The sequence below is a fragment of the Antechinus flavipes genome, chromosome 3 (assembly GCF_016432865.1).
Source record: "Antechinus flavipes isolate AdamAnt ecotype Samford, QLD, Australia chromosome 3, AdamAnt_v2, whole genome shotgun sequence".
NCBI lineage: Eukaryota > Metazoa > Chordata > Mammalia > Dasyuromorphia > Dasyuridae > Antechinus > Antechinus flavipes.
The window spans coordinates 300530041-300546599 of NC_067400.1; the positions used below are offsets into that span (position 1 = coordinate 300530041).

The window sequence follows — 16559 nt, forward strand, 5'->3', positions numbered from 1 at the left end:
TTCATATAATGCTGGAATTCCCTCTATAGCAGCTACCTAAACTTTAAATTTTTAAAAATAGTACTTTTTTATTTTCAAACTACATGCAGAGATAGTTTTCAACATTCACCTTTGCAAAATCTTGTGTTCCACATTTTTCTCCTTCTTTGCCCTCCTCCACAGCAAGTAATCCGTTATAGATTAAACACATACTACTCTTCTAAATGTATTTCCACATTTATCATGCTACACAAGAAAAATCAGATCAAAAAAAAAAAAAAAAGGAGAAAAAAGTAAACAACAAAAAGGGTGAAAATACTAAGTTGTGATTCACATTCAGTTCCCATAATCCTCTTTCTGGATGCAGATAGTTCTTTGCATCACAAGTTCATTGGACCTGACCTGAATTACTTCATTGTTGAAAAGAGCCAAGTCCATAAGAGTTTATCATCAGATAATCTTGGTGTTGCTGTGTACAATGTTCTCTTGGTTCTTATCACTTCACTTAGTGTCAGTTCATCTAACTCTCTCCAGGCCTCTCTGAAATCATCCTGCTGATGATTTCTTATAAGACAATAATATTCTATAACATTCATATACCATAACTTCTTCAGCCATTCTCCAACGGATAGGCATCCATTCAATTTCTAGTTCCTTGCTACTACAAAAAGGGCTACTACAAACCTTTTTGCACATGTGGGTCCTTTTCCATTTTTGATTATCTCTTTGGGATTCAGACCCAGTAGAGACATTGCTGGATCAAAGGTATACAGTTTGGTAGCCCTTTAAGCATAGTTCCAATTTGCTTTCCAGAATGGTTGGATCAATTCATGATTCTACCAACAATGCCTTAATGTCCCAGTTTTCTCCCATCCCTTCCAACATTTATCATTATCTTTTCCTGCCATCTTAGCCAGTCTGAAAGATGTGAGGTAGTACCTCAAAGTTGTCTTAATATAGCAGCCACCTAGATTTAACCATCCTGAAAGCCAAAGTGTTTGTTTTACTTCCTTTTTTAGGCCTCTTCTTTGTTCTTTACAGTATAGCCAGTCTCAAGGTCTCAAACTAAAAACTGTTGGCAAAAGAGTTCACTTTGTACTCTAAAAATTTATTTAACCTCTGGGAAGAACAGTGAAACCAGTGAATATTCTTCATTTGAAGTCACTGCAGGAAGGTTTCAGAAGTGTTCTTTCCCATGCTCTCTCTGCCTTTAACACTCTCCCGTTCCAACTTTGAAAGGTCAGCATATACTGGGGATCCGAGCATGTATTTGTGACTTCTCCCTAAAATATAGGAGAGAAAAGGGTGCCTTTTTATAGTCTCAGCATTCAGCTACGAAACCAAAGAGTTGGACCAAACTATCTCTCAAATCTCTTCCAGCTCTAAAATTCTGTGATTCTATGACTGTTTAGTGGAATTAAGATATACTGCCAAAGTGTCAATATTTGTACTCGGCATGGACAAACAATAATTCAATCAGGTTTTCCTTTTTACAGAAAGGATGTTAGAGCTGAAGAAATTTTAGAAATTGATTAGTCCAATTCCCAACACATATACATACACACACACACACACACACACACACCCCTTTTACAGATGTCTTGGTATTCTTAAACCCTTGGCACAGTGCCTACTGTTTAGTACACAGTAGGTATTTAAATTATTGAATTGAATATTTCTGCCTTTTCATGTTACTTATGCACTTAAACACTTAGATTATATTTCTAGTATTCTTCATGTTTTGAATCTGCTAAGCAGATTCAGCCCCAAATTTTCTCTACATAGCCACTTTAAGCCCCTTCCCCCACACTCTCTTTCTCATTACAGATGCAGCATTTCTTGGGAAAGCATATCATGAAAGAAAATTCCTTGAGAGCTATTCCCAATTCTCCTCAACTTGCTTCATCATACTCTGGAGTTGGCTCTACTAGTAGCCAGTCTAGACCACCTTTGGTAAATAAAATTATTTGTTTAAGATATAGAACATTTTCTTTTTTCTTATAGCTGAGGGTGGGCTTTGGGGAAATCCTGGATAGTGGTTGTTATACTGGTATTTTTAGGTCTCACATTTTGTTTCCCCTTCTTTTTTAATCTCTCAGCTATTGGGAAATAGAGGAGTAGATATAAGGGTTGCACCAGAGCATGAAACCATTTGTTATTTTCACCAATTGACCCCATACAATTCTAAAAGACAGTTGAAAAATTCAGTCACAGAATTGCAGAGTATGAAAGGGATCTCAGAGATCTTAAGATCTCAGAGATCAGAGATCCAGGAGTTCTTAACTTTTTCTTGTGTCATAGACCCTGTTGGTGTGGTCTTAGTAAACCTTCTAAATCCCTTCTCAAAAAAAGTTTTTAAATCTATATAGTAACTAATCTACAATTAAAAAGGAAACCAATGTATTGAAATAAAGGTAATTTTTTTTTTCTTTTCTAAGTTCACAGATCCTCTTAAATTTACCCATAGACCCCAGGGTAAGAATCCCTGTTTTGATCCAGCCTCTCCTAGTTTTGAACAGAAATTCTTTACAAAGTACTTCCTGACAGTTCCTCCAGTTGCGTCCTCTGATTGAAGCCCTCCAAAGACTCATTATCATTTGTTTTCTGATATTAAGTGGACTTCTCATTTATTTTCTTTTCCCCAACTTAACTCATCTCCCATCCCCTCACCTTTGCACAGGTTTTCTTATGTCTGCCTCCATACTAGAGTCTTTTGCTTCCTTCAGTCCATGTGGCATCATGTGCTCTCTTCCTCTCCACCCCCAATAAAATATAAGGTTTTAAGGGTAGGGGTTATTTTTCTTTGAACTCTCAATCCTTGGCATTGAGTTTTTCCCATACGTACATATTTGAGTATTTAAACAATGTTTGTTGTGTTGAATTAGAAGATTTCTTATGAAAGTGATATTATCACACTTTCAGGTGACAGGTATGGCCCAGCCTACACAAGTGCCAGTTTTGGAAAGCAGAATTTCTGAATCAGTCATTGGAAATGAGCGCATCAAAATCAGCTGGGAGAGAATTATGGATAAACTGAAAACTGCCTTTCCAGAATATAGCAGGTAGTATTGCTTTAATGATAGATACAAGTTAAATGGATTACTACTGCAGTTAAATTTATTTTGTTGATATGTTTTAAAATGTTTATTTTATTATTACACAAATCTGGCCATTGTTTTACCATATTCTCAGAAGGAAAGAAGGGGGAAAAAAGCATTTATTAAATGTCTAGTATGGGATACATACTGTGCTAAGAGCTTTATCAATATGATTTTGTTTAATCATAATAGCCTTGGGAAGTAGGCGTTAAAACTTTTAACTTTAAAACAATTAAGAAAACTTAAGCAAATGCTGGTTAAGTGGCTTGCTTTTGGGTGCACAGCTAGTAAGTGTCTGAGGCCAGATTTGAACGAAAGTCTTCCAAATTCTAGTCCAGCACTTTCCACCACACCTCCTAGCTGCTTCTGCTAGAGGAAGAAGAAAAGGTTTTGCTAAGAAATTGATAGAAGAGAAGCAGCATGGCTTAGTGGGAGCAACAGTGATCTGGATTCTGGTCTAGCTGTGTTCCTGCAAAGCCAGTGACTTCAGCGAGTCTCTGTTGTGAAATTCAGGATCTTTCTTTTTTAAAAAGAGCAGGGGAATAAGTCTTGTCTCTTCTGCCCGATGCTGGGGCTGCTGTAAGAATCTGAAAACTCTGCAACACTATAGAAATATCAAGTAGTATCATGGACCCAATTGGAAATCTTGATTTTCTTTCATTCTTGCTTCTTAAAGTGTTAATTCTAAACTTTGATTCTTTTTTTTTTAATTTTATTTTATTTAATAATAACTTTGTATTGACAGAATCCATGCCAGGGTAATTTTTTTTACAACATTATCCCTTGCACTCGCTTATGTTTCAATTTTTCCCCTCCTTCCCTCCACCCCCTCCCTCCCCCCCAGATGGCAAGCAGTCCTATATATGTTCAATATGTTGCAGTATATCCTAGATACAATACATATTTGCAGAACTGAACAGTTCTCCTGTTGCACAGGGAGAATTGGATTCAGAAGGTAAAAATAACTCGGGAAGAAAATCAAAAATGCAAATAGTTCACATTCGTTTCCCAGTGTTCCATCTTTGGGTGTAGCTGTTTCTGTCCATCATTTATCCATTGAAACTCAGTTAGGTCTCTTTGTCATAGAAATCAACTTCCATCAGAATACATCCTCATACAATATCATTGTCGAAGTGTATAATGTTCTCCTGATTCTGCTCATCTCACTCAGCATCAGTCCATGTAGGTCTCTCCAAGCCTCTCTGTATTCATCCTGCTGGTCATTCCTTACAGAGCAATAATATTCCATAACATTCATATACCACAATTTACCCAGCCATTCTCCAATTGATGGGCATCCATTCATTTTCCAGCTAAACTTTGATTCTTGATTAACTCTGCCCATCTTGAAATGACTAGCTATGAAGTGGACATATAGCTAATGAGAATGGAAAGAATGTTGGATGCAGGAGGGCTGGAGTGTAAATCCTACCTCAAACACTAGGTGTGTGACCCTGAGCAAGAAACCAAACCATTCTCAGTCTAAGTTTCTGCATCTATAAAATAAGGAGATTGGATTTGGTGGTCTCTAAGCTCTATATCCTTTATAGCTCTAAATCCTAGGACAAGATCCTGCCTCAGGTAATTACTAGCTGCATGACTCTGGAGAACTTCCCTTTTCTGGGGCTCAGATATTTTGAGATGCATCAAAGTATAGGGGATAGGGAATTGAACAAAGTCAGGAAGCCTTGGATTCAAATCCTGCACCTATTACTTATTAGTTTTGTGAAATTGGTCAAATCCCTTAACCATAATGTACCTAATGACCAGTAAAGTTCCTTCCACCTCTAATTCTATGATCCCGTGAACCTAACTTATCCAGTTGTCAGGCATCTAGTTGTTGCAATTTCCTTGAAATGTTCTGATTGATTCTTTTTCTTTGGTTTAAGTTTGGTACATTTTAAATGTTATTTAGGGACCTTAGTTTCTTCTTAAGGAATAAGAGAGCAAGAAATAATGGCATTCTCAATTGGACCTTCATAGTTATGACTCATCAGTGACAGGCTCTTTAATTCCTCCATTCTAGGGCTCTGAAGTTTCCTTTACCCTTACTTTTCTATACAATTCTGGTCTTTGAGAATCTCTTCATGGGAAGTCCTGTATTTTATATACATATAAAACACAATGTACATTGTGCCATGTTTCAGGTTTAAATTAAGATCTAATAAATTCACAATCATAAAATTGATGATGAAAGTAAAGCACTGAGGCCTGGTATAAAATGCTAATTTCAGTAATAGTAAAACAAAATTTGTTTTAGTAGGATTTTAGAGTTGATAGGAACCTTCAGACTAATCTAATCCAACCCCTACAGTTTGTATAGAGAAAAATGGTGCTCTGAAAAGTTAAACATCTTGCCCAAGGTTATGCAGATTAATAATTGGCAGAACCAGAATTTGAAGCCAAGTTTGTCAGCTACCAAATCCAGTATTAACTGTTTTCTACAGGTGCCCTCCATGATATTTACACTGCATCTCAATACATGGAGAAAATACTTTGTCTTATCTAGTCCTGGAGGATACTGAAAAATGTGAGAGAGTAAGATCATTAAAGGAATGTTTCATATACTACTACTACTACTTTACTACCGCCACTTACTACCATTACCAACATTTATGTAGGGCTTATGTGCACTTTACAATTACACTTTCATTTGATCAGATTCCTTAGTTCTTTTTGGATGTTTCAGGATTTCTGATGAAAACTCTACTTGCAGAGGAACTGAGGGCCTAGTAACAGTGGGATTAAGTAGGAAAATGCCAGCCCTAGGGAGAAATAAGTTGAGAAGCATAACTTTATCACATAAATAAGTGAATGGTAAATTGATTTTACACACAGTGCCCTTTTGCCATCCTTTCTATGACTTAATATTAAAGTCTCTTTGGTTGGGGAAGAAATACTTGACATATTAGCAGTCTCAGCAGTCTCAAGGGAGCCTTGAGACACTTGAGGGCTGAGTATCAAGTGATTGCATATAGATCTATGTGATCATCATTTCTTGGAACAAGGACACTGGATTTGAAGCTTGTGAAATGTTTTCATGTCTAGATTAGAGGACACATGCTTACAGGATAATAAGAATTCCTGGAGCTTGTTGTATTTGATCTCTTTCAGGAAAGAGCTCACAGACCTTTTACGAAAATTAAAGGATGCCAATGGTAGATCCTTGACTGGGCTGACCTTTGATGAAATAGTTCGCAGAGTTTCCCAAATGATTGAACCTAAGAGATCCCAGGTAAGAAACTCCTGACTATGACCTTTTGCATGCCTTCTAGGAATATTGACTAATTTAGTCACTTCAACTTTAGAAATTTAGGAAATCAGTCATTTGTTTTAGAAATTTTGAGCCATTTATTAATGGTTTCAAAAAAATCCCCAGAAAGTTGGGCCAGCTAGGTGGCACAGTAGGTAGAGTACCAGCCTTGAAGTCAAGAGGATCTGAGTTCAAATCTGGCTTCAGACACTTATAATACATCCTAGCTGTGTGACCCTAGGCAAGTCACTTATCCCCAATTGCCTCAGCAAAACAACAACACAAAGCAGCAAGTTTAGCATTATTCTTGAGAAATCCAGGCATCTGGCCATGGTAAAAGTCAAAACAGTTGATCATCAGTTTAATTTATGTTATTCTAAAGGAAAAAGGAAAAATTGCTGATTTTCTTGGAAGATTTGTTTTGAATAAGACATGTAGCTGCAATTTCAATTTTTTTTTTCTCCTGCTTTCTCTACTGTCCTTTGGAACTTGTCATTAAAGATGTAAAAGACACCCTATGCTGTGGACAGATTTATCAGGAATCTGTAGGCCAAAATGAAAATACCTCTTTTCTTAACTTTCTATATACTGTTGTATAACTTTTTTCTACCCTAGAAATTCTAAATGTTTTAGGGTCTTAAACATAGAATGTTTATTGTGATATTTTCATTTTCAGAACCAAGTACAAGGAGTGCAGAGTGCTGATTCTATTCTTCCTAGCCATTCTCAACCTAAATCTAGCATTGATCAACCTCCACGTTCTGCTTGGAGACCCCTCAATCCACAAATCCCTGTGGCATGGGAAGGGACCAAAAATTTGGTAACTTAGTTTAATTCCACAGATTTTAATTAAAGTACTAACTCTGCATTGGGCACTAGGAATTCAAAGATGAAATAAGATTGCTCCTAACTTCCAGGGGCTTACAGTATAAAGGCAAGGTTAAAGATGATACAGAACTAATTGTAAAAACAAAGTGGGGTGCCATAAATTCAAAGAAGATATTCAGATAAAATACCATGTGAAATATGGTGTGAGAAGGATTACTTTCAGTTAGAGGAAGAAGCAAAGACTTCATCAGGGAGGTAGAATCTGATTTAAACTTTGAAGGAAGGAAGAGAATTCATCATGAAGAGAGGATCTACTTAAAACTTGGCATCCATGGAGATAGGAAGTGAGGGAGGGAAAGGAAGGTGATAGGAGCAAAGGCTTAGAAAAAAGAGCAAGTGACAGAAAGAATGAACATGACAGGTCCAATTAAGTCAGAATATAGACCAATGTGAGATAAAACTGGAAAAGTAAGATGGGATCAAATCATGCCAGGCCCTGAATGCTAAACTGAAGAGTTTATATATTAATTAGGAGGTGGGGAGGCTTTTTTTTTTTAAATTATAGGAGTGATGTAATCAGAGAAGGGGAGCAAGAAGATTACAGAGGTATCAATGTGAAAAATTTGGAGTAGCTTGAAGCTATTTCAGGTAAGAAGTGTTGAGGTCCTGAATTAGAGTACTACTAGTGGAAAGAGAATGAGATGGAAGATTGGTAGGATTTGGCACCTGATTGGATTGTACCTATCCATGCCTCAGTTATTTTGAGAGGAATATGAAAGAATCAAAGATAATTCTAAATACGGTGATATGAGGATGTTGATACCATTAACAAAAATTGGATAAGTTATCAGATGGTAACATTGTTGAAACAATTTTGAAATATGTGAATATAAGGAGCCAGTGAGGCATTCAACTGAATTTAATTTAGCAGGCAATTATTATGGGATCATGGCTGACAGAGAATGTAATTAATAAATAATTGTTGATTGATTGATAGAGTTATAAAGTAAAGGTAAAGGTTGAGAATAGAGGTTAAGATTTGGAAGTTGTTCTCATAGAAGTAATTATTTTAGAGGGAATAATGAAAAGAGAATATGAGAAAAGAAATTTAGGGAGAGAAGAGATAAGACCCAAGCCTTGGGGAACACCAATGAGCAAGATCATTGGAAAATGAAGAAAGTGAAAGACAGAAAAGGAATGGTTAGAGTGGTTGGAGGAGAAATTGAGAGTACAGTGTCATAAAAGTTAAGGGACAAAAGCATAACAGAGAAGGAATGGGCAACAGTCTTAGATTCAAAAGATCAAGGAGAATAAGTACCAAAAAATATCATTGATTTTGTTGATGAGGTCACTGTTCTTGTTAGAGCTGGAAACTAGATTGCAAGGGATTTGGGAGAGAGCAGGCAGAGGGCAAGCTGAGATAGTAGAATATTATCACTAAAAGTGTCTTTGAAAGAGAAGAGAATGTAACTTAAGAGGATGGTAGGATCAGGACAAAATATCTTAGTATAGCAGAGATCTAACTTTGTAGTCCAGTGGAGAGGAAGGACCAGCAGAAAAGAATTTGAACATGTATGAGAAATAGCAAAGAGATAATGGAACAAGGTCCACAGAAAAGAGAGAAGGATAGTATCTAGAGCCATTGATAATGAACACATTGGTCTGGGTAATATATAACTTGACAAGGATAAAATGTGCTGATTTGTATTTCATATAGGGAGATGAAGAGGAGCCTTGTGTGATCTGCCATGATAACCTCACTCTAGAAAACCTATCTGTGCTGGCTTGTGCTCATAAATTTCATTCTCAGGTAAATTGTTTATGTTCTCCAGTTTTCTGGTCGACTGCCATTAGCTCTGTAGTTTGCAGTATGCCACAAAGAAATTTCCAGAAAAGAAAACCAACTATATACAGAGAGAAGTATATATAAGGCTGTGTGTGTGTTTGTATTTATATATTTGTGTATATAGAAATGTGCTTGTTTATACACACACACATACACATACACACACATATAGATCTCTCCTAGAAACACAAATGTATATATAGTTATGTTAAAGTGTAGGTATATGTATATGTAGAGAGCAGGCCTCATAACCAGAAAGATCTGAGTTCAAGTAGAATTTCTAACATTTATTGACTGGGTGATCCCCTGGGCAAGTCATATTGGTAGAGGTAATTTCTTCACTAGAGTTCCCCACACCAGTGAAATCATAGATTCAGTCCTCATTTCTGTTCTTTAGGACCCCTATATGCTAACAAGCATATAGGAAGTGATTGTAGTTTTTCCAGTGGACCAAAACTCGAATATTAAAGTATAAATCAGAGATTCTCTCTTCTTGAAGCCTATAGGTCATTTTAATTGGCCTCTCTGCAGCATTTATTAATATTGGCCACCCTCTCCTTGATATTCTCTTCTCCTTTAGCTTCCATGACATTGCTGTCTTGTGCTTCTCCTGCTCCTCTGACAGCTTCTTCTTTGATTACTTCACTAAGTTTTTGTGTTGATCTTTCATAAAAGTGAGAATTGAGAGAATTGTAGGAATTATGTGAGCCAAACTGATACCATTTTGTAAAATGGATTCCATTTTGAGACCTAAGTTTAATTTTCATGTAAATTCTTGCTTCCTAATTATGAGACCTGAGTGACATTCCATTTCACATTTGGAAAAGTCAGCCTGCTCATTTTCCCTATCTCCCAACTCAGAAAGCCCTCAATTTTTCTTATAAATCAGATTACCTAATCCTGTATTGTAGATTATATCCAGTTAATTGTTTTTTATTTAAATGCATAAAAGTCTGTTTCCCCTGTATTGGGAGTTTAGTGCTAAACTGAGACAGTCTGGTCCCAATTTATTACTTAATTGGCAGGCATTGCTTAGTAAATGCACATATTTGGAAGCTTCTTACTTATTTCAGATGTCACAGTATCCCTCAAGGTTGTCTTTGATCCTTATCTTTCTATACCTTCTTTCTTTGTAATCTTGTCCAAGTCTCTCTCATTTCAACTATCACTTTTTTGAGAGTGACTTAAATAATTTGAGACAAATTTTAAGTTGCTACAAGGGAAAAAATATGACTGATATAAGAAAAAGAAGGAAGATTTAAAAAAAAAAATTTAAAAGTAAAAAAGCTTTTGAAAATTAGAATTATCCAAAAGTACAATGCATTGCTTCTGGAGGTAGTAAGTTCTCATGCACTGGAGGTCTTTAAGAGAGTCAAGAAAATAATGTCAGATATGAACTAAAGAGAGTTCTCATTTTAAGCAGGGGATGTTAAATAATCTTTGAGATCCTTTGTAACTCTGAGATGTTATGTCCCTTTATAGATAGACACATCTATAGTATCCTCTTGTCCTTTATACATCCCTGCAGCAGGGTTGTTAAAGCCTTTCCTGAGAGACTCTCAATGTTCAGCACCATCAATTGACATGACCATTTCCTCACATCATTTTCATGAAGCTCTAGACAAGACTAGTCATATCATCTTGGACTCTTTGTGGTAACAACTGCTCCCAGGGCTCAATTCCATGGGCAGCTGGATTTTACCTGGCTCCTAAAATATGGGTGTCTAGAGATTTACTTTCAGCTCTCCTAAATTATCTTATAGATAGAGAAAGATAGGTGTTATTATGGCAGACATCTGTATAGAGATTTAAACTTTGTAAAATGCTTTATATATGTTATCTCATATGAATGGGCCCCTATTGTCTCTATGCTACAGATAAGAAAACAGCCTCAGGTTAACTGACTTGCTCTTGGTTACACAGCTAGTTAGTATTAGAGGCAGAAGTCAGGCCCCACTTCCTTTTGATTTGTTCTCATTCTCTCATACTTCTATTTTTCCTAACAATCCTTTTGATTATTTCTTGTTATCCATCAATATTCTTCTGATTTCCATTGGGTTTATAGTGCCATGTGGTACCACTCATTAACTTTTCTGACGATAGCATCCTATTTCTTATTCTCAGGTCCTAGTTGTCAACCATTCTCTTCATATTCCCATATGCTTTATCTCGAGGAAAAACTAAGATTATGATGAGGGAAGGCTACAATAGTAAGAATCAGAGTAGGCAGGCTCCTGAAAGTATGTTGAAGCAGATTTCAGTGGCAGAAGGTAGAATAGGTGTGCTGTAAATATTACATATCTTTTATCCGGAGTATCACATCCCTTGCTTAATGACAGCCTCCTGTGATTACATAGCACAAGAGGCAGCTAAGCATGTTGTCTAGGCTTCTTGTTTTTGCCTTTTAAGATGTTCAGAACCTGAGTGTTTGATGTTAGAATAATATGAGGCAGGCAGGTCTTTTGTGGATTCTTGGCATTTATATAGATTAATCTAACTCTTGATTCTGCTGCTGTACAAGCAGTATTGATATACAATTTGTGATCTGGACCTTCAGTTGCAGAGATGTAATTTGACACAGAAAAAGATAATCTTATATGAGGAAGATTTCTCGGGGAAGTGAACAATAGCCAGTCCCTTCAAGCCCTAGCCATAGAAAACTATTTCAAAGATATATGATACAGTCTGGAATTACATTTTGCATCTCTGCACTGCTATAAAGAGAGATACACAGCATGCCTAATCCTGAAAGATCACTGAGAAAGATATTTCTTCTTCCCCACTTGAATTTTTAAAAGAGACTTAAAACTTAGGAAATAAGTTTTCATACAAACTTAGTTTATCAGTTGCCATTGTCTTAGTGAGTACAGTATGGGTCATTCATTCAGTTTGGCTTTTAGGGATGGAGTGAATGATCCTATATTTTTCCACTTTGATTCTCCCATTCTCCCTTTTCTTCTTTGTCATTTGATTCATTACTTCTCTCTCTGTCTCTTGTTGACACTGTAAGATGGATAGCCAGTAACTCCATTGAGATGACTTGACAAATAATCAGTTTGTATCTAAGACATCAGAAATCAAGGCTCTTAGCTATTTGTCTATCCTATCACAGTTGCCAATGGAAAATCAGTCTCAGAAGCACCTCCATCATGAGGGGGATTTTGAATGAGAACATTAGCCCTTTTTGTTGATTGGTATTGAGTTCTTTCCTTTTATACAAGTCTACAAGGCATCTTTTGGACAAAGCACAGGGAAGATATGTATCAGATAGTATTTGTGCCTGTATTCTGATGGTGTATATGTAAAAGTTTTCAAAGTGATGAATATAGATGGGTGATGATAAGTAATATGTATATAATGTGTAGTATGTATCGGGCACTGGGTAAAGCACTTCACAAATATTATTTCATTTGATCTTCATAACATTCCTGAAAGGTAGATTCTGTTATCCTTTCCCTATTTTACAGATGAGGAAACGGGCAAACAAAATTAAGTGACTTTCCTGTTGTCACAAAGCTAGTAAGTGTCTGAGACTGGATTTGAAGTCAGGTCTTCCTGATTCTAGGTACAGCACTTTTATCCACGACACTACCTAGCTGCTCCTACCTAGTAGAGTGGTTAAAAGAATGGGAATAGATTTGAGAGGAATAGCATGTTGTGGCCTTGAGATTACCTTGGGAGTTAGAGGCAGGGGAGAAAGTAGGAACACAGTGTTTGTGAAAATGTTTTCCTGAGCAGGGCCTCTGGTGCCAGCTACATTCTTTTCTCCTGCGGAATTATTACTAAGAGGGGTCTGTAGCTGCAGAAGTGGGGCACATGGCAGTAAAGAGTGGGATGTGAAGGGGCAACTGTCTGGGAAATTTGTCAAGTAAGACTTGGAAGATAGTAGTATAAAGGGTAACAGCAAGTGTTTGAATATCATTGATTGGCTTGTCTTCTTTTTCATCTATAGTGCATTAAACCATGGCTGAAACAACAGGGGACATGTCCTACGTGCAGACTCTATGTTGTGCTACCAGAAGAATTCCCAGGTCTTCCCACCCGACACATCCCCAAAATCTGATGCAAAAGGGATGAATGATGTCAAATGAGATCATTTTCTGTACTCAAGAATTCTGTTTTGCCTTATTGTCTAATATTAGGAAGTGGTGTCAAGTAATGCACCTAACTCTGCTATAATTGAGAAACTAGCTAACCAAAGTGAGGCTATGAAAATCTTCAAGGTTTGCAGTCTGCATTTGTAATATGTAGACAGAGTTTGATTTGAAAAATTGATGTCTTTCCACTTTCCCTTTCCTCAATAGGCATACACTCCAAGTACAACAACTAGTAATGTGCTAGCTTTTCAAAGTCCTGTTTTTAGTTTTCCACTGGATTCCTTCCTGTTACACCCATCTTCTACTTAAATGGAGGAGAGAAATATGTCCAAGAGATAAAGACGAGCAGTGAAGAAGTGGGCATGTTCACAAGCTGTGAATGAAGGAAACCCACAGATTATCCAAAAATTTCTACTCTTCCATTATCTTTGATCTCTTATGCCATTAGTACATAAACAAGAAGCATAATTTAATTGAGTTTTTGCTTTCCCTCCTTGCTTTATCTTCTGAGGAAGATACTCTTAAGTTCTAAATTAAGTGGCATTAAAGATCAAAGTAAAAAGTAAGACTATGTTTAAAGATTCTGCCACTTCATCACCCTCTAATTCCTTAAGCCTTAGTAACCTGCTTTATTCGTCCTGCATTGCTCTCTCAAAGGCCACCAATATTCTCCTTATTATCAAATTCCTCTCAATAATCTTTGAACTTGCTCCAGCATTTGACACTATTCACTAAACTCTTCTCCCTTTGATTTCCATTTAGTTCTTTAACCTTTCTCCATCTATTCATTAACTTTTCATTTTACAAAAAAAAAAAAAGTTTTTTTTGCTCCTGCTGTGTGCCATAATTTGTCTGCCACTTTGCCAGATTCTAGGGGAGATTTTAAAAAATGGTTTAGGTAAGACATTGCCCCTTCTTTCATAGTACTTACAGTTTAGTAGGGGGATGACACAAGCACAGATCATTATAATATAAAATACTATAAAAGTAGACTACAGAGTTGTAGAATAAAATGATCTTTTTTTTTCTCCTCCCCTTCCTCACTCCCTATCAGTGTTTGTTTTAAGTTTTTCCTCTTACCCTTATGATGCTACACTTTCACCTTTGCTTAACCTAATCCACTCTCACAAAAATTAATTCTGTGTGCATGACTGAAATCTGTGGCTTTCTCCAATAGGCATCTTTCTCCTAACCCCCATTTCCATATTGACAGCTGTCATTGACAGGTTATCAGTTTGTCCCATTAGCTCTTCAAACTCCACATTAAAAATGCATTTTCTACCCCAGGGCAGATCACTTTCCTGTTAATGAACCCACCATTATCCCTGGTCGTCCATCTTCTCTTTTTCTTTCCCCACATCTAATCAGTTACTATTACCATAATTGCCTGTCAATCTTATTTTCACAATATCACTTTCCCCCATCCTCTTTCTATTGCCACTGCCACCTCCCAGTTCATGTCCCTGTTGTTCCTTGCTTGGATTACTACCAAAGCTACTTGATGTTTCTGGCAAGACTGTTCTGCTCTTTCACTGTTCATTGATCATTCCTTGTACTTCTCACTCCCTAGACTTCTGCTCACGTTACCTCATTCACCTGAAGGGTGGTGGTGCCCTACCACCAGACACAGTATCTACCTTGTCAAAATTTTTCCCTTTCTTCAAATCCCAGTTCTAGCCAACCCCTTCATGAAGCCCTTTCTCATTCTCTTCCCAGTCAGTTTTGATTTCGTCCATGTTTGAAACCCTATAATGTATTTTTTATTACTTTATTATGGTGTGCCTACTTTGTATTTATAAACTTCTATGCCTACTTAATTCTTAATTCTTTGACAAAGTCCTGGGACAGGCAACGTTTCCTTCCTGGGAGTGTGCATACGTCTCTGCTGGAATAGGGAAATGAAATTTTCCATCCCTTATTCTCAGTCCTCTACTGACTTGTCCATAGAGTCTGGGACCCCAAGGATGAGGGCATAGAGAATACTGAAACCAAAGGAGATTATGGCCCCATTTTTTTTTCCCATGGCTACTCAGGGGAGGACACTTTCTACTGGACCCATTTTCCTTCTCTTTGAGATTCTTTTCCTCTTCAGCATCCCCTGTCTAGGTCAGCCCTAACTCTCTCTAGGCCCTTTTCTCAGTCCAATGAAATTCCTTCATTCCAATCTCATCTTCCCACATTTCTTATTTTCTGAAGACCTCAGCTCTCTTGACACCTTCTCCAATGTTGGCTTCTTTTCCAATACTCCCTGTTGCATTGGACCAGGAGAAATTGGTATATTTCTTGCTTTCCACTGCCACTTTCGGAACCCTCTCTTGACCATCTCATGCAGGATCTAACTCCTCTTTCACTTAAGCTCTCTAGGTCGTGGGTGTTGTTATTCCTGTTGCTGCTTGTTTGTTGTCATTCCAGGTCGCTATCCTTCTTTCACTATGTACATGGTTTATAGCTTTCCCTTCTCCAGATCACAGCTTTTCAGTTCCTTTACTTCCTCAACTCCCATGACCTCTGTTCAATTGCAGTCAGGAATGGTCCATCTCTAAACCATTCTGCTCCTCAATTAAATTATCTTGCAAGCCTAGTTTTTGACAACAGCCAACATATTTTTTTCACTTTGTTATCATTTATAGTACCTAAAAGAGGTCCTTTCATAAAATTAAGAGCTTCACAAATAGGTATGGACTGTTAAAAGAGGCAGAGAAGGGAGAGTAAATGGGAATAGGGCTTGATCCACAAAATAGAGAACTGTTGAATAATTGATGTGTTCGCTTGTAGACTTGAGTCTTACCCAAGTATTTTTTTTTCCCCTCCCTTAAAAAATCTCCAGTTTCACCCATTTGACACTATCCAGAGAACTTATTGATTGTGTGTATTTTTTTGTGTTGTATGGTTACACTTTTATAACAGTGCTTAGGCTAAGCCCTATCACCTATATAACACCAAAAACTGTTATAATTGTAACTGCAACAGTTGTAACATGAGAGTTCTGTTATTATTAAAGTACAGATGGTGTTATGTAAGTACTGTTCCTTTGTACCAGCTCCAGAATCGTAAGAATTCAGTTCTTCTATAAAATGAATGTTTGTCAGACCATGGTCATGGTCTTGTTTTCACTTAGCTATAGACCTTAAGTTAACATTTTTTCTTGTATGCATTAGGCTAAATGTGTCATTAAACTTTTAAATCACTCCTGAGTCTTTCTTTTAAGAGCCCTGGCATAATTGTATTTGCAACCAGAAAGTGTTTCAAAAAGGAACAAAGTCATCTGGTCTTACAAAGTAATAATAACATGAACTGATATTTTTGTAGTGCTTCCATGATTGAACACTTTCCTTACAATAATAACTGTGAGGGAACTGATGATCCTGTGAGTATTAGGTTTTGCTCTTTTTCCTGATGAAAACAAAGTTGGGAGTGGAAGGAAGCATGGTGGGAGAGTAGGAAGCTTGGTATCAGAA

The 16559-nt window shown here is 37.0% G+C and overlaps 1 protein-coding gene across 3 annotated transcripts in view; it reads left to right on the forward strand.

Annotated features, from left to right (window-relative positions):
- DZIP3 (DAZ interacting zinc finger protein 3) overlaps nucleotides 1-16289 on the forward strand; it is a 116783-nt gene extending 100494 nt beyond the window's left edge. For 2 of the 3 annotated variants that reach the window (XM_051985254.1, XM_051985255.1), the window contains 6 exons: nucleotides 1807-1932; nucleotides 2902-3041; nucleotides 6192-6312; nucleotides 7007-7150; nucleotides 8876-8968; nucleotides 12957-16289. In XM_051985254.1, the coding sequence (XP_051841214.1) occupies nucleotides 1807-1932; nucleotides 2902-3041; nucleotides 6192-6312; nucleotides 7007-7150; nucleotides 8876-8968; nucleotides 12957-13067 (735 nt within the window). In that variant the 3' untranslated portion in view covers nucleotides 13068-16289. The remainder of the gene's footprint in view (nucleotides 1-1806; nucleotides 1933-2901; nucleotides 3042-6191; nucleotides 6313-7006; nucleotides 7151-8875; nucleotides 8969-12956) is intronic. The other variant, XM_051985256.1, reaches the window with a different exon arrangement.
- The last annotated feature ends 270 nt before the right edge of the window (nucleotides 16290-16559 follow it).